Here is a 26,583-nt window from a genome sequence, read left to right on the forward strand (position 1 = left end):
ATGCTGTTAAGGTAGTTCCAGCGTGGTATACTGTAGTTAGAGTATTTATTATAGGCAAAAATTTAGAAGCCTCGACACACAGACGTTCACACATACAATTTTATATTGTTAGTTTCAGTGATCTGACAACATTGCTCTGAGTGTTTATGTATTCTTGTTTATGGTTTCAGTATATACAAATAGTATTGCGCTTTTTAATAATAGTACCTATTATTTAATTAAAAAGATGCCCAAGCAATTACGGTACAAAAGTCAATTTATAGAAAACGAAAATTTATCTGAAAAATTGTGTTTTAAAAAAGTATCATATTTATTTATTTATTTAATCGTTTCTTTATTTATAACTAATTTAAATAGTGATTTTAATATTTTAGTTATGCAGCTAAATTTTACTAAAACCGTAAAAGATTTGAATTTCCCGCTTTTTATTTTACACTATTTTAGAGAGCGTTGCGCACGGCGTTGCCAGATCACTATAATTTGTTAAGCGAGCAGGTTGGAAATGGATCGAAAATTATTTTTTTGAATTATTATATCTCGATAACAAAACGGTGAGGTGCTACTTTTATTTTTTTAACTTATTCTAAAAACATTTTTCAACACTTTCCTACTTTCTTTTTCAATTCTGTCGAAAGAATTTTTTAATATAATAAAAAATAGTTGGAGGGACCGGACATTTTACATGCTTTAAATGGGACATGACCCTCAAAATAGTGAACTTTGTCTTCAAATATCTCGCGATCTAAACGGTCGAAAATTATAAAATTTTAGGAATTCATAAATAAAGCTATTCTAAACCCATGAAAAAAATTTCAGCCGAATCTGTCGAAAAGTGGTTTCATGCTGGAACTACCTTTAGCAAGAAGTATATGTGGTTACACACACACACACACACACACACACACACACACACACACACACACACACACACACACACACACACACACACACACACACACACACACACACACACAGGGTGCTATATACGTGAAGCGTTCCACACTTTGCCGTATTATAAGGGAAGGAAAATTACGATAGAGAGGGATTGGGTAGAATTAGGAAAGAACCTTTTCAATGAAAAGCTTATAAATAAATTGAGAAAAATATAGGACTATCTGGCCCTTACTAGGATTTTCTCATCGAAATCTTAGCAGGGTTGCCTTATTAGTAATTATCTTCAAAAAAATATTAAATCGCGAAAACAAACAACAAAATTTAAATTAGATCCGAAATGTGATCTAATGTATTAGGAGCATTACTTAGATGAAGTAAGCATGTTTTTCATACTCTAAAACCAAGAGTGTAGTCGAAATTAACACACTCTGCAATTTTCTTAGCGGGGGTTAAAAATGTAGTTATAATTTTGAATGATTTCATGTAATGTAAAAAATGTCTTTCTGTTTTTTGTAAAAGAAATTAATTGATTTACTATTTTCAACTGGTATGAAATATTACGTAATTTTTTTTAATGTTAGCTCTAATAAAAACATTGTTCAGAATCAAAAATAGTTGAATGTTAAATAATCGTAGTTGTCACTTTTGATAGCCTCAAAATAATATATAAATTACATATAATGAATATTCGCGGTACAAATATAAAATCTTGAAGTTTACATTTTTATTGTGTCGCCTCTGACATTTAAAAATAATTGAATTTACTTCTGATACACCCGAATTTCGTGTTTAAATTTTAACACAAACTTTGTGTTCGAAGTCAACATAAATAGTCTGTGTTAAAAAATAATACAAATGTTTAATTCGTTTCTAACACACAGATTACGTCAATTTTAACACAGTATTTTTTACTACAATAAGCATATTTGAACGAATCTAACAAGCCAAAAACTAATTTCAGTGTACGTAACATGAAAATCTACTTAAAGTATTTACGAATCTTCATTGACTTCAAGTTCATTTATAAGGAATGCTTTTTAACAGCTGATGCTATCGTTATTTAGAGGAGATAAGTTTCAAAGCTACCACATGCAACGTTCTAAAGATAATAAATTTAGATACAAAATAACTCTAGACCGAAACTTAGTTACCATTATAGAATAGACACTGAGAATCATACATCTTCTGTATTAATAAATGAGGAGACGTTTTTTATGTTTTTATTAATCGCGAAATCTACTAAATGTATTTACATGAAACTTATATCACCAGATTCTTTGTACCTTGGGTATGTTTTTAGTATATTTTTTTGTCTAAATATCTTTAATAGAACATTTCTTTTAATTTAAAAAGTTATTATAATTTCTATTTAGTATTCACGCTATTCAAATAACTCGTGTCGTTTGTTTCTATTCAACCTCAATATGCGTATTGTCTGATTATGGATGACGTTAACAGCAGTTGCTTAAAAAAAAAATCATTTCACTCAGAAATAATTTATACTAAAATAACACTACTTAATACAAATTTCGTATTAGTGCTGATTCGAAATATGTAAATTGATACTAAATTAGTACCACTTATTAACATAAATTTTGTATCTAATGTATTTTATATGCATCATGATGTTTAATATACTAAATTCAATAGTTTAGTAAACAGAAGATTATTCTTGTTTGAAATGCTATGGTGTCATAGTTTTTTTAACTTCCCGCTAAGAAAATTGCAAATTTTCAAAAATTCGGGAAGTTATTGGCTTTAGTCCGATTTTCGAAAATCGAATTTTTAAGAGATCTCGACGTTTTGAGGTTTTAGAAAGCTATTCTGACTAATTTCAAGATGATGTCCGAGTGTATGTATACACGTGCGTACGTATGTAAATATCTATAACTTTTGAACGGATGAACTGATTTTGATCGTCAAGGTGTAATTCGACGCGGCTTGTCAATATCTAAAATCTGAAAAAAATTGAGCTTATTCGGTTGGGTTCATTCAGAGATATTCCAATAATAAACTTTTTTCAAAAATGTTTTTTTTTAAATAACTTGTAAATTGTTCGATGGATTGAATTCAAAATCAACTGGGCTCTGAAGCTTCATAAGCCGCGTCGAATGCCACCTCAAAAATTATTCGTCATTACTGAGGCTCGAACCTAAATCCTTTTCCATGTTAGTTAAAGCTTGTAGAATTCTGTCAACCCATAGTCTCAATAGTTGAGATTATTTTGAAAGCGTATATATTTATTGTAGAAATGTATATGGAAAATCACAAAACGACTTGTAAAATATGCTTATCTGTTTATTAATTCTTCATATAAGTCATAAGCGTTTCAAGATTACTATCAAAATATAGTAATTATTCTCATATTTTTTAGTAAAAATTACTATATTTTTTTCTCCATGTAATTATGATTCACTCGCAATATACACCCGTGGTATGTAATTACTTATGAAAATTTCTAGCCTTGTAATTTTTTTATGTTTATACGTATTTCCATCGATCCACTGAATAAAACTCTTTTCTATAAATACTGAACATTATTTTGTACATTTCAGGTAGATCTCAAACCTCTTAGAGAACCGACCAAAATTGTGCCACCTCAATCCACAGAAAAACGTAGAGCTGAAGATACAGATGCTAACAAAGATCTAAAAAAGGTATGTTACTAATAAATGAACTGGTAAAAAATTTCGTTAATAACTTAGACCTTGTCGTTGAGCTGTGAGTGATTTTAATTTGGTACACTAGAAAACAATTTAGAAAAAGTGAATTTTAAAAAGTTATATTTAACATATATTTTGTTTTCTGAAAATTTCTTCACCACTCGAACGCCATAAAAAATACAAAAATAAAATTTCCATAAAATAATAACCAATATTAAATGCAGTTAGGTGTACATTAAGATGAAGTAGAAATTGTTGCATGTCTTAAGCGCGAAGCGCGCAGTTATGCTCTACTCTCGCCTAAAAATCGTGATTTTGATTAAAACGTGATTTTCATAATTTAAACGAAAAAAATTATGTATAAAAAGCATATTGAAATAAATAATAATAACTACAGAACATGTTAAAAAGTTTGGAAAATCCAAAAGTGCACACCTCAAAACGCTTATTTATTTTTGAAATCAAAATAGCTTGTATTTCTAAATTAAAGATTAAAACAAAAAAAAAAATTTCGATACTATCACGCCACTGTTTATGTCAACATTTGACGTCAAAAAAATAGAATGAAAATTAAAAAAGAGTTGTGCAAAAATCAGCCGCTTAAATGCAGCACCGGTAAAAGGGCCACAACAGAATATATCTATATATATGTTTACAAAAATATCCGTCAGGGGTAGCACCAGCGGAACAAATATATACGGGATTTTGTATACAAAAAAGCTATCAGTCATCACTTTTTATAAAGTATAAAAAAAACTATAGACACTACAATAAGGAATATCGAAAGGGTTGATCTTGAGAAAATTCTGAACAAAATAAAAAAAACCGCTTTCGATACGATAATTTTTTCGGCAGTTATCATGACTACATCCCAAAAAAGTGTATACATACAGACATCCGGACGTCCAAGTAAAATTTTTTTAGACTTTTTTTTTCTTTAAATTAACAAAACAAATGTTTTTAAAAAAACATTAAATAAGTTCTCTCAACTCTATTCTTGATATACGTGTACTCATATTTATCCTATGAATGAAATATGTACGTTATAGATAGATTATACGAAATTATATATAATTTTTTTTTCCCGGGTAAAGTGATAATTTTATCATAATATCGTAAGTATTAGTCAAAAAACATAAGTTACGCGTGGGTTCTTGATATTTTCGTGATAATTTTCTTAATAAAAAATTATTCTCAGTCTGACATGACCAAACATACTTACAAAATACTTTTCATTTAACTTAGGTTTTTAAATCGTATTTATTTTATATGGAAACTTGATCGGTTCTTGTCCGTAATCCCCTAGCCAGATTCAAAATCAGATTTAATTTTACGATCCGGGGTGACCATATCAAGAATATTGCCAAATATGATCATATGAAGTCATATAATTTTATTAACGTTTATAACTGTTCAAAGTTATATTCACCTCTTTAAATTCTACGCAAGGTTTTTCACCTTCGGCGCAGGTAGACAATGTCACACGTGGATTATAATGCTCTACACGGAGAAAAACGGGATGTAAACATTTATGAAATAAAGTAATCAGAAATACATCAAATTTTATTATGCTAATCTACCAGACGAGAAACAAGTCACTTTTTTTTCATTTAGTACATAATCTATAGTTATAATATTCGTAGTCTAGTATAAAAAAGTTAAAATCATGTTTTAAAAACTGAGTTATGTAATTTATAAGAACTATTATTTAGTGTAACTAATTTTAAGCTGATGGTTAATTTTATTTTTATATTCTTGTTTGAAAAGATGACTCTAGTTGGGTTCTTTATTGAAGCGGGAATTTTCACGATTTAAAATAGTTGGGTGGTTTTGAGAAAGACTGTTGAGAGTTTCTGAGAGGCACTGATGGAATAGGGTTTATTTGGTCATGAAAAGAATCGTTGGATGAGAGTTCTGAGAAGAGCTACTTAAAGTAAGCGGTCACAGTTTTGAAAAAGTTAAAAATTCCAAAAACAAACAATTTCCTTACTCATTCAAAAAGTGTTCGATAGATAACGCTCCTATAAGCAAAAAAGTATTTAAAAAAATAATAATAACATCGGCACACAATCAAGTGGTTTGTACATTTGACTACACCTACCTAGGGTTATGCATTCTGATACGCTGAATCTAAATTTGTGGCTTGTAAGGCCCATATACCCCCAAAATTTCAAGTAAATTGCAAAAAACCGTCGAAAATGGCTAAAAGTCGCCAAAAATGCAGTTATGCAAGCGAAAAAATTTTTTTCGACCTAAATCAGGTATGATCATTATGTATTTTGATGCACTGAATGCGAATATAGAGATTATTCAGCTTGTCAAGCCTTCAAAATTACAGTAAATTGTACACTTATCGCGGAAAACTTTTCTTTTAAGTACTCTTAAATACGTTAACTTGCATTCAATATTTCTAAATATTTTGACATTGTTGATAATTTTAGGTACTAATTCTTTAGTATGGAGACTGTAGTAATTACCTCTATATTTTTTGAGTATGACGAATAGGATTATTGACTTAGGGACAAAATATCTGAAAATGTTTTGATACAATCATTACTCATAATCCCATGTACGTGAGTGTCGTAAGGTGCACTGTGTCATACTGTCTAGGTATTCTGCTATTGTCTCAATGCACCTGTGTAGGGATTAGAATCTCGTTAACTTTAAGTAAAATTAAAATTTTAATATTTTTGCTATTCAAAGTTAACAAAAGTTCAAGATTTCCACTCTTGAAGAGTTTACAACAAAAATTTTAAATCCATTATATCGAAAATAAAATTTTATAATCGACGCTCCGTCAACGGGGTTTATCCCTGCCTTTCCCCCAGACTTTTCGAGATAATAAATTAATATTTATTGAAAAAAAACATTTTTTTTTTAAATATAGTCTGATGGCGCGTGCACAAGAAAAAAAGAGTAAGCAAAAATTACTACGAATGCGAAAAGTAGCGGAAAAATAAAAAAAATTAACAAGAAGTCGTATCTTTTATTTATGGAATAGTAATTTTCACTTATGCCAAAAGTAAAATCGATTAGATCCATTGAAATGTTTTCAGGTTGTTTTTCAAATAGCAACTGTAACTTGAATGAGATCCGTTTTTAACTTTCTGTTAAGAAAATTAAAGATTTTCAAAAAATTCGGGAAGTTATTGTCTTCACCTCGATTTTTGCAAATTGTAAGTTTATTAGTTGTTGACGTTTTGAGATCCTAGGAAGCTATTCTGATCATATTCAGAATGATATCCGCGCACGTGTGTGTGTGTATGTGTGCACGCGCATGTATGTAAATTCTTTATAACTTCTAAACTAATTACTTGATTTGGATAGTTTTGGTGGCAATCAAAAGAACTTGCTAGCTATCAACTTTCTTGTAAATTTTATAACAATTGGTCAGATGGACTTGGAGAAATAAAAAATAAACGAAATAAGAGTTGGAAAATCTAAAAGTGCACACCTCAATCATTCATTTTATTTTTAATCATTACTAGGGCCAGGAATTTGGTTTTTTATAAAAAGAGCGACAGAAGATAGAGAGAGACAAATAAGTTATTTTTTTGTTTCTCGCAATCGAGAAAAAACAGTAGCTAAGAAAAAATAAAGATAGCTAATCCAACATAGAAATATGTTAAAAAAAAATAGAAGGTTAGCGCGCAGATTTAAACCTGCTTGTAAATAAATACAAGTCTGTACTGCTCGGATGAATGAAGAGTGTAATTTATGGCACAGTGTTATGGAAAATTTTTAATAATTTTAAAGTGGACCAGTATGCTAGCTAGCAATTTTGGTCACGGTCTCGCTGAATATCGCGCTGAAGGTCTTGCCGAAGATCGCGTTCGCAGTCTTCCTGGAGATCGCGAGGGCTGTCTCGCTTGAGATCGCGCCGAAGGTCTTGCTGGAGATCGCTTTCGCAGTCTTGCTGGCGATCGTGCTGACGGTCTTGCTGGAGATCGCGCTGGAGGTCTCGCTGAAGATCGCGCTAGCTGTCTCGTACGAGATTGCGCTGAAGGTATTACTGCTGGTCTCGCTGGTAATTTTATTGAAGATGGCGCTGACGGTTTTGCTGGAGATCATGCTCTCCGTCGCGAGACCATCAACGCGATCTCCAGCAAGACTTTCAGCACGATCTCGAGCGAGACAGCCAGCACGATCTCCAGCAATACCTGCAGCGCGATCTCCAACAAGACTGCGAGTACGATCTCCAGCAAGACCGTCAGCCTGATATCCAGCAAAATTACCAGCGAGTCCGCCAGCAATGAATTCAGCGTAATTTCGAGCAAGATCTCCAGCAAGACCGTTAGCACCATCTCCAACAAAATTAACAGCGAGACCGGCACCAATACAGTCAACGCGATCTCAAGCATGATCTCCAGCAAAACCGTCAGCGCCATCTTCAATAAAATTACCAGCGAGACCAGCAGCAATACCTTCAGCGCAATCTCGTACGAGACAGCCAGCACGATCGCCAGCAAGACTGCGAAAGTGATCTCCAGCAAGACCTTCAGCGCGATCTCCAGCAAGACCTCCAGCGCTATCTCCAGCAAGACCGGCAGTAATACCTTCAGCACGATCTTTAGCGAGACCGTGACCAAAATTACCAGCTAGCATACTGTACCACTTTGAAATTATAAAAAATTTTTTACAACACTGTGCCATAAATTACACTCTTTATTCATCCGAGCAGTACAGACTTGTATTTATTTACAAGCAGTTTTAAATCTGCATGCTAACCTTCTATTTTTTTTAACATATTTTTATGTTGGATTAGATGTCTTTATTTTTTCTTAGCTACTGTCTTCACTCGATTGTAAGGAATAAAAAAATAACTTATTTGTCTCTCTTTTCATAAAAAACCGAATTTCTGGCCCTAATCATTACTTTTATTTGATAACGCGTGTTGTTTTCAATTATGAAATTTTATTCAACTTTTGAATTATTAATTTTATTTTTTCTTTTTTTTTAGTTCTTATTTTCAGTTTTATTTTTTTTAAATATCCCGTGTTTTTGTTTGAGATATCGCTCCTTTTTTTAATCCTACTGTAACGCTAGAGCTGTTGATAGTATTTAGTGGAGAAAAAAAAAATAAGTGCATACATTATAACAACAGTAAGAAAAATTAAAGCTGAATTTTACGTGAATTATAAGTTTTTTGTTTTTTATTAATTACAACTAAGCCAAAAAAAGTTGGATACTTAATGACGGAAGGGTTCTTGTAGTCACCGATCTAATGCTAATAAAAAAAATCCAGGCGTCGGTTGGCCTTGCAGGCCAGCCCCAAAACTTCCCGCTGTTTTCGAGCTCAAGGAGCTCGAAAATTTTATTGCATGCAATTGTTTTTTTATGAGGTTTTCAAACTCTAACAAGTTACGCTTTATGCTAAAGTTTAAAAGTTTAAGAATCGAAAATCATTAATGAACAAGCGGTTTTTAAATTTTAATTTCCGATTATGTTCAATAAACTAAATGTATTGAAACAGAAATCAATGTCAGTGATCGAAATCAAGATTTAAATGAGTTTTGGATTAAGTCGGAGCAATAATATATAAAATATCCGAGGAAATTATTAAAAACTGTGTTTTCTCGATTGTTTCGTTGATAATATGATTTAAACTAAAGAACAAGTTTGATGGCATTATATGATGATCAAAAGAGACCATAGAGAGAAAAAGTTGGTAAGATTTTAGACACATTTTAGTACAGTACATTTTGAATTATCTGGAAAAAGTAACATAGAATGTTATTTTTTTAACTTTTCAACGCTGATATCTTTTGAACTAATTAACCGATTTTGACGTTTGACGTGGCAATAGGCGCGTTTTATTAAATTCTAGAGCTGATTAGAATTTGAAAGCAATCAATTCAGCCGTCTTGAAAATATTTGAAAAAGACCGTTTTTTACCATTTCTTTATCCAACAATATCTCTCGAGCGAATTAACCGATTGCGATGGTTGAGGCGGCATTCGACGCGTTTTATTGAGTTCGAGAGCTGATTAGATTTTGGCGTCGATCGATCAATTCTTTCCTGAGAAATCAATAAAAAACTAAAAAAAAAAGTTCTTTATTTTTCGTAATCCGCCAATATTTTCGAGTCTACTTGATAAAATGATCTGAAATTTTCAGGAATAGTGATGGCCAACAAGCTCTTTCGATTGCCGCCTTGAACATCCAAATCGATCCATTAGTTAAAAAGTTATAGACCATTCACACACATACATACATACACACACAGATACATATAAACATACATACATACATACATACAGACACTCGGACATCATTCTGAAAATAGTCAGAATAACTTCCTAGGACATCAGAACGTCGACATCTGACAAAAACTCGATTTTCGAAAATCGGGGTGAAAACAATAACTTTCCGAAATTTTTGAAAATCATCGATTTTTTAAGCGGTAAGTTAAGAAAGCAAATTGTAGCTGAATAAATTTCCTAAACGAGCCATGAATTGGTTTTTTCAAAAAAAATTTTCCGGGCCCCGTAAACCTAAAAAACAAAACCAAAAAATTTAGAAAAATTTTGTCTCGACTTATTTCTCATGATTCCGCAAAAACCGTGGCTCAAAAAATTATTTTGCTGAAAGATCTTCAAACTAGAGATTTCAAGCTTCAATTTGCTTTTTTTATTTTTTCGATACGATCATTTTTCACGAAAATACAGACTTCCAAAAATTGCTAAAATTTTTATAAAATTTTCTTGTTCTTTTAATTTTTTGGAGAAGTGTGATTATTCCTCAATAAATTCTCTACATGATGATATAAGTTTCATTCGATTTTAATATACTTTAAAAAGCTTAGAGTTGATTGAAAGTGAGCGCGGTACCCGAAAAAAATCAAGGGTCAATAGAGAACCCTCAGCGCTTTCGCGTATATATATAATATATAATACAGATAAAACATTTAAATAACGTGATTGAATTTCGAAGCATGCGCTAACCAATACACATGTAGGCGATAATAACTGTGTTAAAAAAAAAATAAATGTGAACACTAATCCAATAAATTCAAGAACCAATAAAATCTTTGTAAACTTTGTAGTGATTTTTAAAAGCCTGTATTTTTGTGAAAAATGGTCGTAACGAAAAATGAAAAAAAGCAATTCGAAGCATAAAATCTTCAGTTCGAAGATCTTTCAATGATATTAATATTTGAGTGACAGTTTTTGCGTAATCATAAGGAATAGTCGGAGCTAAAAATTTTCTAAATTTTTTGGTTTTGTTTCTTGGCCTACGGGCGCGAAAAAAATGTTTTCAAGAAAATCAATTCATGGCTGATTCAGGAAATTTTTTTACCTACAATTTGCTTTTAATTTTCCCTTTAAACGAATCTTTTTGCAAAATTAACAGCCGTCGAATGAAAAAAGATTCTTTTATCTTGTTTTATTTGTTGAAAAATGTCTAAGCTAAAGATTTCAAGCTTAGAATTGCATTTTTATTTTTTTTATTCGACCACTTTACACGAAAATGCAGTCTTCTAAAAATCACCAGAAAATTGACAAAATTTTTTTGTTCCTATAATTGTTTGGATAAGTATACATATACTATGCATTGAAAAAAAAGTTTTTTGCCTCCCGGTAAATATTTTGATCCGGTAGCAATACTGGTATTCTTGTGGTAATAATACCAATGTTTATTTCACAGAGCAATACGTATTCTGACTGTAATAAAATTCGGTATTGCTGTAGGTATAAAACCACAATTAAAATAAAATAAAACTTAACCCTACTTTATTGACATGCATGAATGTATGTGAATGGAAGAATTTTTTATTATAACAGACGCACTGCCAACAATTGAGACGAAGAAATACATATTAATAATTTAATAGTTGGAAAAAGGAATATTGCACGGATTATTTTAATATCTATTGTCACTTGCACTATTATTTCTATCTCATGATAACATGAGGTAAAAATGCGGAAAACAAAAATTGCTATAGGATAAGTATGTAAGCGCTGGAGACACCACTGTATTTGCTATAGTAAAATAGTATAAAGTTTTAGTTCCACAAGAAAACTCGGTATTGATGAGAAAATTATACCAAGTTTTTTGCAGTAAGAATACGTTTACTTAGTACAGAAATACTATGGATGTAGTATAGGAATTGGTCTTTTACCTTATCGGAAAAAAAAATTTTTTTCCTAAAAATTATTTTTTATTTGTGCTACTGACTCCAAAATATGTGTTGAAGTAGTAAGTAATAAAAATGCTTGTGAGCAGTTTACGTTTTAAAAAATTTGGTGGCCCTGAAAAGGGCCGTTGTTAACCCAAGTTTTCAACTTGAGTTTTAAATTTTTAAGCCATGTTGCATACGTCATGGAGTGGACCTAAATAACGCTTAGACGTTGATCATCTTAGCGTACAAAATCTCAAACACATGTTGGAGATTTTGAGCCATACTGACAATTTTATCTCCCTCGTTGAAGCAACGATAGCAGTTTGTGAAAATCAAACGTACATCGTTGACGAAATCCTCCACCGTTTTGTACTGCCGTTGGTCAAGCTTATTGAATATGGTCGTCAGATCCATTGGCACTTTTACAATGTCCTTGTAATTGTCAGGACCCCAACAATTGACATTGAATTGTCTGTAAAATGGCCACGCGTACGATTCATACCACGGAGAGAGAAGCTGTCGAATTATTTCGCAGCAACTGAAGTAGACTTCTTCCGGTAGTTCTTGGACGTCTTCATCATTCTTGACCATGATTCTACCGATGATTAACAAAGTATGCGAAGATCGATCACTGGAGACACTTCAATCTATATGTCTAATGAGGCTGAAAGACTCTAGCTAATGCCAACCAAACAAGTCAGCTTCATTAGTTATAGATCGGTACTAGCGAGCCTATCACAGCTAAGAATGAATAGGAGAGGTGGCAGCTCGTATTTTATTGGTTATTAACAAAATGATCTCCAGCAAAACCGTCAGCGCCATCTTCAATAAAATTACCAGCGAGACCAGCAGCAATACCTTCAGCGCAATCTCGTACGAGACAGCCAGCACGATCGCCAGCAAGACTGCGAAAGTGATCTCCAGCAAGACCTTCAGCGCGATCTCCAGCAAGACCTCCAGCGCTATCTCCAGCAAGACCGGCAGTAATACCTTCAGCGCGATCTTTAGCGAGACCGTGACCAAAATTACCAGCTAGCATACTGTACCACTTTGAAATTATAAAAAATTTTTTACAACACTGTGCCATAAATTACACTCTTTATTCATCCGAGCAGTACAGACTTGTGTTTATTTACAAGCAGTTTTAAATCTGCATGCTAACCTTCTATTTTTTTTAACATATTTTTATGTTGGATTAGATGTCTTTATTTTTTCTTAGCTACTGTCTTCACTCGATTGTAAGGAATAAAAAAATAACTTATTTGTCTCTCTTTTCATAAAAAACCGAATTTCTGGCCCTAATCATTACTTTTATTTGATAACGCGTGTTGTTTTCAATTATGAAATTTTATTCAACTTTTAAATTGAATAAACAGTAATTAAACATTTTTGACTGTTTCTCTCGCAAATTCAACTTCCGCCGTCGATATGACAAAAATTTTGTTCGATACTTTATGCTCAAAGATAGGAACCCTGACAGACTTGAAGTGCAGGCATACGTTTGAGGCTATGAATACATTCTTATCAAGACCTCGTACTATATCCGGTCTTACTAAGAATGCGCCCATAGCTTTAAACTCGTGACGTCACTTCAAGCCGTCAGAATCCCTACCGTTCTGCATACGTATCGACAATAACTATTCTAGGTATAAAAATAATTTTCTTAAAAGTAGAGCCCGATGTCTTAAATTTTCGAAACGCTTAACGATTTTCTGTTTTCCTATGTAAATAATACGCGAAATATTACAACTTATGACGTAATAACGATTGTCACTACATAATACTATAGTTTTCAATATTTGAACAAAACAAACAATAAATTGCGTGCAAAGATTTGATTTCACTTGAGGTCTACCAGCAACGTGGATAGCGGATTCTTCAACAAACCACGAGGGCCAGTGATCGCGCTTAAGATTAAGAAAAAAATTGAAGTGCAAAATCTGACTCCTCGATTCTACACCATGTCGCTAAACTAGTGAATTCTTCTGTTAAGAGACAAAACTCTCTTTCTTTCTCTCTCACTTTCTTTTTCTTCTTGAGAAATATAGCTCACGAATTTTTATTATTCTGACATTAAAAAAAATACAAACAAGATTGATTGGAAATATTATACTAGAATGGTTAAAAATAATGAATGTTAAGTGGCGCGGACCATGGAGAGACCACTTTCGCGCTTCACATTCCAAACGCGAACCATGGGAAGACCGCTATCCCTCTCTAGCACTTCGTCGTCTCACTGTACAAAACGGCCGCAATCGTCAGATCCCTTCAGTCTCAATCAAGTCAACTCATTGGAGAAGCTTAAAATACCCCCCATTTGAGGATAGAACTTTCTAGAAGCTGTCTCAAGAGTTTAAAAACGGAGACTCTAATTGCTACTATTATTTTTTCTTCGCCTGTCATGCCAACTAGATCTAATTAGCAACTAAAAATTACTAAACAGTTTATAATTTTTCCAAAGCAGATCGATAAAATTAAAAGTTATTAGGGATAGCGTATGTGATCATGTTTAACAAGTTCAGAGACCTTCATTAGAAGAAGACATTAAGCCAACATCAGGCTAGGATTCAAACGCAGAAGATCAGAGTTCGAATCTTGGCTAAGTCACGTGATTTTTAAATATAAAAATTGACACCAACACCATACACCTGTTATAAATAATAACAATAATCAATTTGATTAAATTCCATTCTAATAGAAAAACTTAATATGTTGGATAGTTAATTTAATTAAACATAGAGTTAAACTTACTAGTGTAGTTTATATTTATTGGCCCACAGAAAAAAAAGATATCTTGGCGCAAGAAATTTTTTCTTGCAGCAAGAATATTTTTTTCAATTTTGAATGAAAACGAAAATTTTCTTGGTTCAAGAACAAAATTTTCTTAAATTTAGTCATCTTGGCATAAGATTTTTTTTTTATTCAACCGATATAATATATGTTTCTTGAAGTAAGAAATATTTTCTTAAAGTGAGAAAAATAAATATTTTGTCCCGATATATAATCAATTGTCCAAAACGTAAAATATTCTTTCTTGAAGAATAATTTATTTTGAATCGAGATGATTTGTGACTCGAGTCAAGAATTAAAAGTACTCGACTCAATGGTAAGAAATATCTTGGCTTAAGCATTTGTTATGTTGCGGCAAGTGAATGTAGACGTTTGAACTAACAGCAACTGCGCTCACGGCTCAACGCAAAAATTCTCTTGGGACAGCTAACTGTACTATACTAAAGTAGTGGTAGTCTAGACTCTACATTGTACAGTGTGCTTACTAGATATAGGTAAAGTGAACGAATGTTCAGGAAATGGTCGCGTAGCATAACTGGTAAAGCTCTCGCGTGATACCGAATCGGTCTGGGTTCGATTCCTACCATGAGCAAATAATTTATTTTTCTCAATTTGCTCATAAGCCATTTAATCGAGAGAGTTTATTCCTTATCCCCTCTACTGCTGTATTGTGATGTTCTGAATATACGCATACATATTCCTACTTGACAACATTTAATATTTATATTAGGTTAAATTCACTCAAAAATATAGGTCGATATATTTTTTTAACTAGTCATTTATTTTCTTGAATCGAGACTACACTGATAGAAGGATTTGTTTAGGAGTAATAAATTGATTTATTAAAATTTTCTCAACTGACTTTTTTGGATTTAACAAATATTTAGTAATTATTAACAATATTTATTATAATGAAATAAGTAACTTCTTTATTATTAAGAAATATTTTTAATGCTAACAAAGTCTTATTAACATAGAAGAAATATTTGTTAGTACCAAACAAGGCTTGTTAATATTTAATAAATATTTCTTAGACGAATTTGTCGGTAGAGGGCTACACATGAGCCTGTAGTGGTGTACAAGTATTAAAAAAGCTATATGTGTGTGTCGTTGCGACGTCATATTGTTTACTCCGTTCTAGCTTGCATTGTTGGTTAAACGTAACCTACAACTGAAGCTCTCATATACTTAAATAATATTTATATCAGAAGTGTTTTGTAAATTGTCATCCATATTATAAATATGAAAATATGGAAGCCTTGTTAATTTTATTCAGTTCAATTTTAATTAAATATAAAACCATTAAAAACACATGTACTATCAAACGGATTTTATGTTATTTCTCAGCGTAATTTAATATAAGAAATTTTAATTTGTTTATTCTAATTATAGTGTTAATTACTATGAAATTGTATTTTGAAATTAAAAGAACAGAAAATTTTATACGATGGTTGTTTTAGTTATTTTTGTTTATAAATATAAATATTAATGAATGTGTGTAGCTGCATGCAAAAACATATATAGATATATATTCTTGAACTGTGTGATTTTATGAATTAAATTTTAATAAATAAGTTAATAGATAATTTCTTAAATATAAAAAAAAAATTTGTTCAAATAATAAAAAATATATTAAATATAAAATATTCATTTATTAATTATTAAAAAGTGATTCATTAAATGTTAAAAAGTGATTTATTAAATACTAATAAATCATTTTTTAAATGGAAAGAAATCGTTTATTAAATATTAACAAATCGTTTATTAGATGCTAAGAAATATTTATTAAATACAAAAAAATGATGTTTAAGAAATGATTTGTTAAATATTAATAAATATTTCTTAACTAAAGCTCCGCTAAGAAATAATTTGTTAAATATTAACAAATCTTTTTTAATACTAAGAAATCCTTCTATCAGTGTAGAATTTTTTTAAGTCAAGAAAAAAAAATTATCAATGGGAGAATTTCATGTTTTCCGTTAAGTAAATATTTGCATGATTCAAAAAAAGTTATTTTATTAAGCTAAGATTATAGTTTATTTGAATCAAAATTAAAATTTTCTCATTCCAATAGACCGTCGTCTTGAGTCGATAATGTAGTTTTCTCAAACTGAGAGTAAATATTCTTCTGCCATGCAAAAAAAGTTCTTGGCTTGAGGTGTTGATATATATTGTGACAATTTACTATACTCTCCAACCAAGACAGAAAAGTATCTTGTTTTGATAGTTTTTTTTACTTGATTAGAAACAACATAAATTTGACTTAAAATAAATATTCTTAAACCAAGATTATTTAACTTGAATTAAAATTTAATTATTCTTGATACAATATTTTTATAATATTAGTCGAAGAAAATGTTCTCGGATTAAAAAAACCCAATTACTCAGCCCAAGAATAAAAAAATGAAGGCAAAAATTATCTTGGGCCAAGTCAACCTTTTTTTCGGTGCATGCGCAAATAATAAAAATTACTAAATATAAAGAAAATTTTAATTTTTAAGATACTAAAAATTACACAATTTCAATAAATTTACAATATGAATTTGGTCATTTCAATTTATATTTTTAAGTAAAGTCCTCTATATTTTTTCTCCGTACTTGCAAATATAGAATATTCACTAATTTTTACTAATCCGGTTTTAGACAGTATGTTTTATGAAAAAATGTTGTCAAAACCATAAAATGGAATTAAAAAATTAAACATAGAGATTCACTATTCATCTATTAGTCGATTTTCCAGAAATATTTTGTATTTTTGTAAAATTGGAAATGAGAGCTCCGACCTCACCTACACGAAAGAAAAATTATTGAAACTAGTACTACACTATTTTCTAGCTGTTAAGCTACTTGCTCAGCTATTTAGAGTTTTGTCAAGTTAGAGTGTACTATAGTGCTAGCAGCAATATTATTGCAGTCAGAATTCGAATGAATTGCTACGGTAACCATACAGACAGCTATTAGAGCTACATAGATCGCTCTTTCAACGAAACTCACGTAGCGATACTTTAGATGCTTTCAATTACAAAGATTTTTTTCTAATCATATGAATCAGAATCTTTCGTTTTTAACAATTCTTTTTTATACAAATTCAATGTTCTATTCAAGTTAGATAATAATTTAAGGTCAGTAGAGTATATACTTATGGATTCTAGAGTATCGAGGCCAGTCTAGATAAGCAATTCTATATGAGTGTTAGAAATATAATGGAGTAAAAGAATTATTTGTCACAAATTCAGTTTTTGAAATTAAATAGTATTTTATTCATTACTCATATTATGATTTTTGAGGGTATAACTTGATAGTCCGCACAGTAAAAAATTTTATGTTAAAATCACCATAATTTGTGTGTTAGAACCCGTCCACACAATGTTTGGGTTGATTTCAATGAAAAATTGGTGTTGAAATTCAAACACAAAATTCGAAAAATACAAGAAGTAAATACCACACTTTTTAACTGTGTTTTAACTCCTTGAGCTCGAAAACATTGTTGTGAATACATTTTCGAGCTCGAAAATACTATTGTATACCATTGTTTTCGGAAAAAACCGTTTTTTAGCATTTCTTTCTCCCACGATACCTTACGAACGAATTAACCGATTGAGATGGTTGAGCGGCAATCGACGCGTTTTATTGAGTTCTAAAGCTGATCGAATTTTAAAATTGATTGGATGAGTCGCTTCGAAGATAAACGACGAAAACCGTTTTTCACCATTTCTTTCTCGATCGATTTCTCTAGAACGAATAAACCGATTGAGATGGTTGCGTCGGCAATCGACGCGTTTTATTGAATTATTATGTTGATTAGATTTTGGAATTGATCGATCGAGCCATCTCTGAAGAATTTGAAAAAAACTGAAAAAAAAATTTTTTTTTTGTTTTTCTTCCATATCTTCGAGTCTATTTAATCGATCGATTTGAAATTTTCAGAAAAGTTGACGGCCAACAAACTCTTTTTATTGCCACCTCAAACATTTTAATCGGTCAGTTCATTAAAAAGATATTAAAAGTTTACATCCATATACACACACACACACAAAATACATACAGACATTCGGACATCCTTTTAAAAATAATCAGAATAGCTTCCTAGGGCCTTAAAACGTCGACATCTGATGAAAACTCGATTTTCGGAAATCGGGGTGAAACCAATAATTTCCCGAATTTTTGAAAATTTTCATTTTTTTAGCGAGATGTTAAAAACACATTTTATTTAGTGTAAAAATAAATTTTATATTGCATAAAATGCTTTGAAATTCCAACAAAAACTTCTTGATTATTATTAAAAGCATTTCAGCTTTTACTAGATAGTATAAATGTAGTACATTAATAACAAAAATTTTGAAGTTAAATTGACATTTATAATATATTTACATTTACATTGACATTTATAGTACGTTAATTTTAATTTTACACTTATAATACGTGATTTTACTTCGAATTAATCTAATCATTTTTTCGTAACTATCGATTAAGTTTTCAATGTAAATTTTGTATTATTTTTAAAGTAATATGCAATAAATAATAATAATTTAGATTTTCGCACTGTTACACTTTCAAAGTGTTAAGCAATAGATCTATTCAAAATTTTAAAGAAGCACAAAAATGCGTTGATTTATTACGAAATGATCAACACAAAAAATTTAACACGGACAGTTTTCAACACGGATACTCAAAATTTTTTACTGTGCTGTTAATTTTCACCGCTTTGAAATTCCCATCAATTATATAATAATATAATGATAAAAAACTACACTAAGTCAACCTATTTACAGGCTTCTTTAAGAGTTCTCATTATTTTCAAGCGGAGAGAACTCAGAATCATTACTTTTTTTTTTTTTTTTAAATTAAGGCATAACATTAAAAAAATAAATTATATACTCATTTTTAAATAAAATTTTCTCGTTATTCATAAAAATAACTGCATCTTTTATTATTGTGATATCATTTAATGAGTTTTTTTTAATTACTAATAGTAGAACAGCATCAGTTTATAGAGAATTACAAGTTACTGTTGCTTCCGACTAGTGTACTTCCGTTATCTACAATGCTTCGGCTTTTCTCTTACTTCTTCCTCTCACCTAATTTTTTTCAATACCTCATGAATCTGTGTGGACAAGTAAACTGTTCAAGCTTACCGGAAACTTTATCGGCATCATAGCAACAGGCGTTGAAACATATATGCAGTTAGTTAATGATTTTCTAGAGCGACGACCAACTATGCTATTTCGCATTGTTATTATACTGTCTCTTTACATCTCATTGCATCGATCAATGCTTTCATTACCCGTCGACACAATAGATCACTCATACCGTGATGCTCTATTTTCGAAACGGGAGCTACTGTCGACAAGTCTGTCGAGAGAAATATATCTCCTCGTGGTTCATTAACAGTGAAGTTCAAATATTAAACGCAAATAGAACGTGAAGCGATACTGCAATTTTAATTTAAATAATATTGATTTTTAGGCTTTCTTATGCAATAATATATGTGTGCTATATATATTTGCCAGGAAACTTTTTTAATTTATGACGAAGAAAATAACTATACTGTTTGTCTTTACGGCGTTACTTTTTTCAAATTTTGACATAATAGGCCTGAAGTAAGCCATGTAGTTTCCAAAAATACTTTTAGTTCAAAAGTTAATATATATGTATATATATTAGGGTGTCCGTTATTTACCAACTCGCTTCGCTCGTGTTCCCAAACTCCGAACTCGAGTATTATACTCGATGGCACTTGTTATCTAAGGTACTATTTTCGATTAAAATTCTACAACTCTCCAGCAAACAGATGTATACTTGGGCGATTCTAAATTGAGCGCGAGACCCAAAATTTACCTGAGCCATGTCCGACTTGAGCGCAATCAGTAAATTTATATCTGACCGGAGAAAAACTCTACAGCGATAATATTACTAATTGAATCTTTAAAATTTCGAACGGTAAAGTCTCGCATATAGTAAACTTTTCAACGTTATGCTTCCACATGGCGGCAAGGCTCAATGTATCTCTACACTAAAGCTACATGGCATCATAACCTTACTCTTCTGAAAGATCTGTTTTATCAGGCCTTAGAAATATTTATAATAAATTTTATGTATCTATTCCGATAATTTTCATTCGATTGTATTCTAGTAAACTGATAAATTTACTCATTGAATTCAGAGTGGATGATTGTTTATTCGATATATTTTCCTTCACAGTTCTTCCAGGCTTAAAACTGGCAGTCAGAAGTAACTTCTACTGGCGTGTTTAAAAATATTAAGATCCCAATGTTCTTGCTGTATATTAACGTTAAATATGTGGCGTTAATATGAAAAATATTAAAAGTTGTATTAAAAACCAAATGATCACTAACATAATGCAAAAAATTGATATAAAAAATTTAATTTCAATTGGCAAAAATTTTTTCGATACTTCATGGACAAACTCAAATACAGATAAATTATTGCTTTCTAAAAGCAACATTCGCTTTGTTAGAAACTTTTTTTTTCTATTTCTCCACTTTTTGGCTGAAAATTACTTATTATTTTAATATATATTTCTGTCTGAAAATCTAATTATGTTTCAATTAATGAAAATAAATTTAGCGCATTGTTAAAATTTTAATTTAGTTGTGAATATAACGATTCACAGTTATTTGTAGTCCGCATAACTGAATTTGAATATTCCGCCCAAACTTCTAGTGGAAACGTTGAATATTCTGCTATACAAGTATCAAGTACATAATCGCAGAATCTTTCAATTTTCAAGTTTTGAGGCATTCGTGACATAAAATCACTTGTGAAACATTCATCAATATCTCGTGGATCTAAGAGAGGTCTACAAAGACTGTGTCAACTTCAGATAAGCAATGAAGATTCGTCGGAGTAGAAAAACCAATTATATTGTTGACTCTATCATTAATTTGTAAAAAAAATTCTCATTTGTTCGATTTTAAATTTATTTTTTCAACTGCCTCGTGACATTGATAAAATGTTTTTGGTAAATTTTGGGAATGAGATGTTTTCGCGTGACTAATATTTTGCCTTATTCGCTTTAAATCGTGTACCGATAACGATTCACTATTATCATTACGTAATTCTTGACAAATTAGTTTTGAAGATCGGATGGACATATCTTCAATAGCTTTACGTTTCAATGTGTTACTTATTTTTTGGCGCGCTAATAATTCAGATGGAATAAAATCGTGATTAATGTGGGTTTCATTTTTTTCAAGTATATTATTATGTTGATCTAACTTCAAAAAAATTTTACAATCGTTTTTAGTACAACGCCAACGTTGAACATTGTTCGCAAGATTTTTATTCTTGCGATATTTAAAATTATTAATAACCAAAATAGGTGCGAAAATACTAATTTCTCGTAAGCCTTGAAAAAAACTGTTTTAGAAGACTTGAAAAGAGTTTTGATAAATAACCTTGAAAAAGTTATTCGAAAATAGCCTTAAAAAAAGCTGCTAGTAATAAATGTATGTAGCAGTTATCGAATCGATACGTAAGCACTGAAAGTGATAGCGGAACAGTATTAAACGAGTTTAAAGCTCTATCGATCTGTTAACATAAAAATCGCCTGTTCCTGCGAGCCAATCAAGTAATGAGTTTGTCAGTGGTGGGGGGTACTCGCAAGCCAATTAAAACTCAGCCCCCAGTCGGAATTTTCAGGTAGTTCGCGCTCAACTCAGCATTGTCCGTATACTTAAGCTTTCACCAGTTTATGATTGCAAATTTACCGCTCTTCAAAAAAGGTCTCTTAGATTTTGTTGATAAACTCAACCGTTGAAGAGATGTTTAAGCTCTAAGTTGAAAAACAACTTCCACAAACCAACTTAAAATTTTGCTCTGATGACAAAAAATTCTTTTTATTTTGAGCTCAAATATCTCTTAAACAGTGGAGTTTATCAAAAAAATCTAAGAGACCTTTTTTGAAGAGCGATATATTTCGTATAAATATATCTTTTAGTCATTGCTGTACACTTATTTTTAAGCGAGCAATATATTTATGCTCATTGTACTAAAATGGGAATGTATCATCACTTAGGCAGGGTTAAACGGCATTAGAATAAACTTTTATATTTTTTTAACTTCCCGCTAAGAAAATCGACAATTTTCAAAAATTTCGGGAAGTTATTGTTTTCATCCCGATTTTCGAAAATCGAGTTTTCATCAGATGTCGACGTTTTGAGGTCCTAGGAAGCTATTCTGACTATTTTCAGAATGATGTCCGAGTGTGTGTATGTATATGTGTGTGTGTGTGTATCTGGTGTGTGTGTGTGTGTGTGTGTAAACTCTTTGTAACTTTTGAACTAATGAATCGGTTTGGATAATTGAGGTGGCAATCGAGAGAGCTTGTTAGCCATCAACTTTCCTGAAAATTTCAGATTATTTGATCAAATAGACTCGAAAATATTTGCGAATTACGAAAAAAAAAATTTTTTTTTTTAGTTTTTTATTGATTTCTGAAAAACGACTTATACGATCGACTTCAAAATCTAATCAGCTCTAGTACTCAATAAAACGATTCGATTGCCACCTCAAACATCGAAATCAGATAATTCGTTCGAGAGTTATCGCGGGAGAAAGAAATGGTGAAAAACGGTTTTTTCTAAATATTTTCGAAACGACTGACGCGATCGATTTCAAATTTTAATCAGCTCTAGAATTCGATAAAACGCGCCGATTGCCATGTCAACTATCAAAATCGATTGATTAGTTCAAAAGATATCGGCGTTGAAAAGTTAAAAAAAATAACATTTTATGTTATTTTTTCCGGATAAATTATAATATAACGTACTAAAATGTGCCTGATATCATACCAACTCATCTTTTTTATGGTTTCTTTTGATCATATAATGTCATCGAACTTGGTTTTTAGTTTAAATCATATTATCAACAAAAAAAACGATAAAACGTAGTTTTTAATATTTTTATCGGATATTTCATATTTTATTGTTTCTTACAAAAACCAAAACTTATTTAAATCTTGATTTTGATCCCCGACATTGATTTCTGCCTCAATACACTTATTTTACTGAACAAAATCAGGAACTAAATTTTAAAAACCGCTTCATTGATGATTTTCGATTCTTAAATTTTCAAACTTCAGCATAACAGGTAACTTGTTAGAGCTTGAAAAGATCGTAAAAAAACAATTGCACGTGATAGTATTTTCGAGCTTGAAGAGCTCGAAAATATATCTACACTAATGTTTTCGAGCTCTTTGAGGCCGAAAACAGCGGGAAGTTTTGGGGCTGGCCCGCAGGGTCAACCGACGCCCAGATTTTTTTTATTATTTTTGGATCACAAATGAATGATTTATATCCTGGCCAAGTAAAAAATAGTATATTACATACCTAGGCCAGTAAAATAAGGAAAGTCACAGATTACATTTAATTGTTGGCCGAGGCTGACAAACATGTGATCTGAGGCTTTCTTTTTTACTGGCCAAAGTGCGTATACTATTTTTCTGCTCGACGTAGCCGGAACGTTGCAACTTCGTTCAGGACAGCAGCCCGAATGTGGCCACTTTCCGGTCGGAGGGCAGAAAATCTAATTTGGTGAATAACGTACACCCTAATATATATATTGGAATGTTTCGCTTCCGGTAAAAATTTTTTTTCTCCGCTCGTCAAGCAAAATATTTTCTACTCAATAAAAAAAAATTCGTGTCAAGTTTGAGCTCGTTACTTTAATTCACAGGGTTTCTTATATGATTTTAAAGGTTTTCTATTTAAAGTACATGTATATCAAATCACTTTCTTTTTAAACTTTTTATTAGTCGGCAGGTTTTAATGATATTGAAGTACTACACAGAAAAAAAATGTGTTGAAGTCAACATAATTTGTGTGTTGGAAACGGCCCATAAAAAAACTTTCCGTCGTTTTTCAACGCTATATCTCGATTGATTTTTAATGTTAAATTTATTTTAAAATTCAAATCCACAATTTGATCAATATTAGAAGTAAATTTAACACTCTTTAGATTTTAGTTAGTTACTGACGATAAAAAATACTATTTTTATACTAGCTTAAGAAATCTCACATGGAAAAATATCTATTTATCTATGATATATCCGTAAGGTAAAAGAATTGGTACCCGATCAGGGAACTAGTACTCGATCACTCCATTTATTTGTATATCTATTGGGGTATTGAAAAAAAAAAAAAAAAACTTTTTTTTCTTCTCGGAAACATGTTCAAAGATTTCATTGAGAAATAAAAATACGCGTGTGAAAAGATGAGCTTTTAATATGAATATTGTGCCGCATAACACTATTTTTTCTATTTTCCGTAAAAATAACATGGAAAACATTTTTTTCTCATCTTCTGATTTTTATAATTAGCTAACGATGCGTCATAGGAAAAATTTTAAGACATTTCTTTGTAGGGAATTGAATGCTCTACAGAAAACGACTTATTATTTTTTTATAAATCCATCTGTTCAATCAAAAACAGTAATTATTGGAAAAAATGGAAATTGAAACATTTTGTCAAAAAAAAATTTTTTTATAAGAAAAATTTTTTTTTAATTTTTTTCAATAATTACTGTTTTTGATTGCAGAAATAAAGCTTGTTGCTAAAGAAAACTTTTTGACATTGAAGAAATGATTGAAAACCAAAGAATCGCTCATTATGGTGATTTTGTCGAAAACGATAAATTTAAATCTTCGGAGCACTAAGAAAGAAAAATGGCAGCGCATTGAAATTTTCAGGGTTTTTTAGGACACTTTGATGTTAAAAAAAAAACTAACGGTATTCTTCTTTCACCCGTTATATCCAAAGTTATACCAAGATTTCCCAATATCCTTAAATATGCGAATTTTCAATTGATTTTTAATCAACATTATCGCTTCAAAAAAAACATTTTTATCAAAAGTCGCTTATTGTATCTTAGAGAGAATAACTTGCAGTTTTCAAAGCTTTCCTTCCATCCTTTTCACGATCAATATGTTCCGAGTTATTGATTGACTTATTCGCTTTGATCAATGATAACTCGGCGCCAAGTCGTCGTAGAGACTTTTTAAGGGCTGCAAATTAAAGGACATAAAATCTCCCAATAGAGCCATAAGGTCAGATTATCAAATAAAATTTATTAAAGCCCATAGACTGTTTTGAAGATGAGCAAAAATTTGGAAAATTTTTTTTTGCGTCGGATTTCTCAGGATTATTCCGGAACCGTGCATGATAACAAAATTTGAAGTCTAGATCTCAAAACTGGAAACTTGTGGCTGCAATTTGCTTTTTTTTATTTTTAATCTACGACCATTTTTTACTGAGTTACATCATGTTGGAAATCACTCGATAATTTGGAATTTTTTTTATATCCCTTAATTTTTGGGAGCATTGTAAATATATATTATCCAGATACTAATTTCTCTCTACAACGCTTAAGAGTAATCTCAGTGGACTAATATAAATTTGTATTTTCTTCAATAAACCAATTTAATTTTGTTATTGCAGGCTAAATTAGAAACAAAAGCTCTGAAAGCTAAGAGGCCTGGATTTACGGATGAACGTTACAATGAGACCAGCTATTACGTCGAGAATGGTAAGTTTTCATTTAATTTCGTTCCATTTTTTCAACGTTTTTTATTGTATATTTTCTATTTCGTGTCGCAAAAACTGTTAAGTAAGAATATATGATTCCTATTCCAAGAATAGAAAAATAAAGTTTTCAACAAGCATTTACGCAAAAAGGCATTGATAATTACATGATTAATATTAGCCTGGTTCACATGTAGATCCACACTAACAAGTGGAGCAAAGTGCTCTCTTAAAATGAATCAGTGAAAAGTACTTTAGTCGGTGAATATTTGTGCACAAATGTAACGTTCCAAGTCTATCGCTAATTCAAACAGTGATATACTTTAGACTGATTCAAAATGAATATTCACTGATTTGCAGTATTTTTTACTGATTCATTTCAAGAATGCTATGAATGATTTTTCTTCGCGTTTGAAATTATAATAGTGATTGAGATATGAAGTTTTTCCGGAAAAGGGGTGTCACTTTTTTGTTTACAATATGAATACTGAAGGAGATGTAAGTTTGAAAAAGATTCTTGAAGATGGCATTTTCTAAATATACGTGTCAATCCCCGGAACTCACAATTATTTAT

At 31.0% G+C, this 26,583-nt stretch overlaps 1 protein-coding gene across 3 annotated transcripts in view; it reads left to right on the forward strand.

Moving 5' to 3' along the window:
- The window catches only part of LOC103571387 (pseudouridylate synthase RPUSD2), a 126,126-nt gene that overhangs the window by 53,213 nt on the left and 46,330 nt on the right, over positions 1 to 26,583 (forward strand). For all 3 annotated transcript variants that reach the window (XM_014441502.2, XM_014441500.2, XM_014441501.2), the window contains exons 3-4: positions 3,450 to 3,551; positions 25,926 to 26,013. In XM_014441502.2, coding sequence (XP_014296988.1) covers positions 3,450 to 3,551; positions 25,926 to 26,013 — 190 coding nt within the window. The remainder of the gene's footprint in view (positions 1 to 3,449; positions 3,552 to 25,925; positions 26,014 to 26,583) is intronic.

The sequence above is a fragment of the Microplitis demolitor genome, chromosome 4 (genome assembly GCF_026212275.2).
Source record: "Microplitis demolitor isolate Queensland-Clemson2020A chromosome 4, iyMicDemo2.1a, whole genome shotgun sequence".
Classification (NCBI taxonomy): domain Eukaryota; kingdom Metazoa; phylum Arthropoda; class Insecta; order Hymenoptera; family Braconidae; genus Microplitis; species Microplitis demolitor.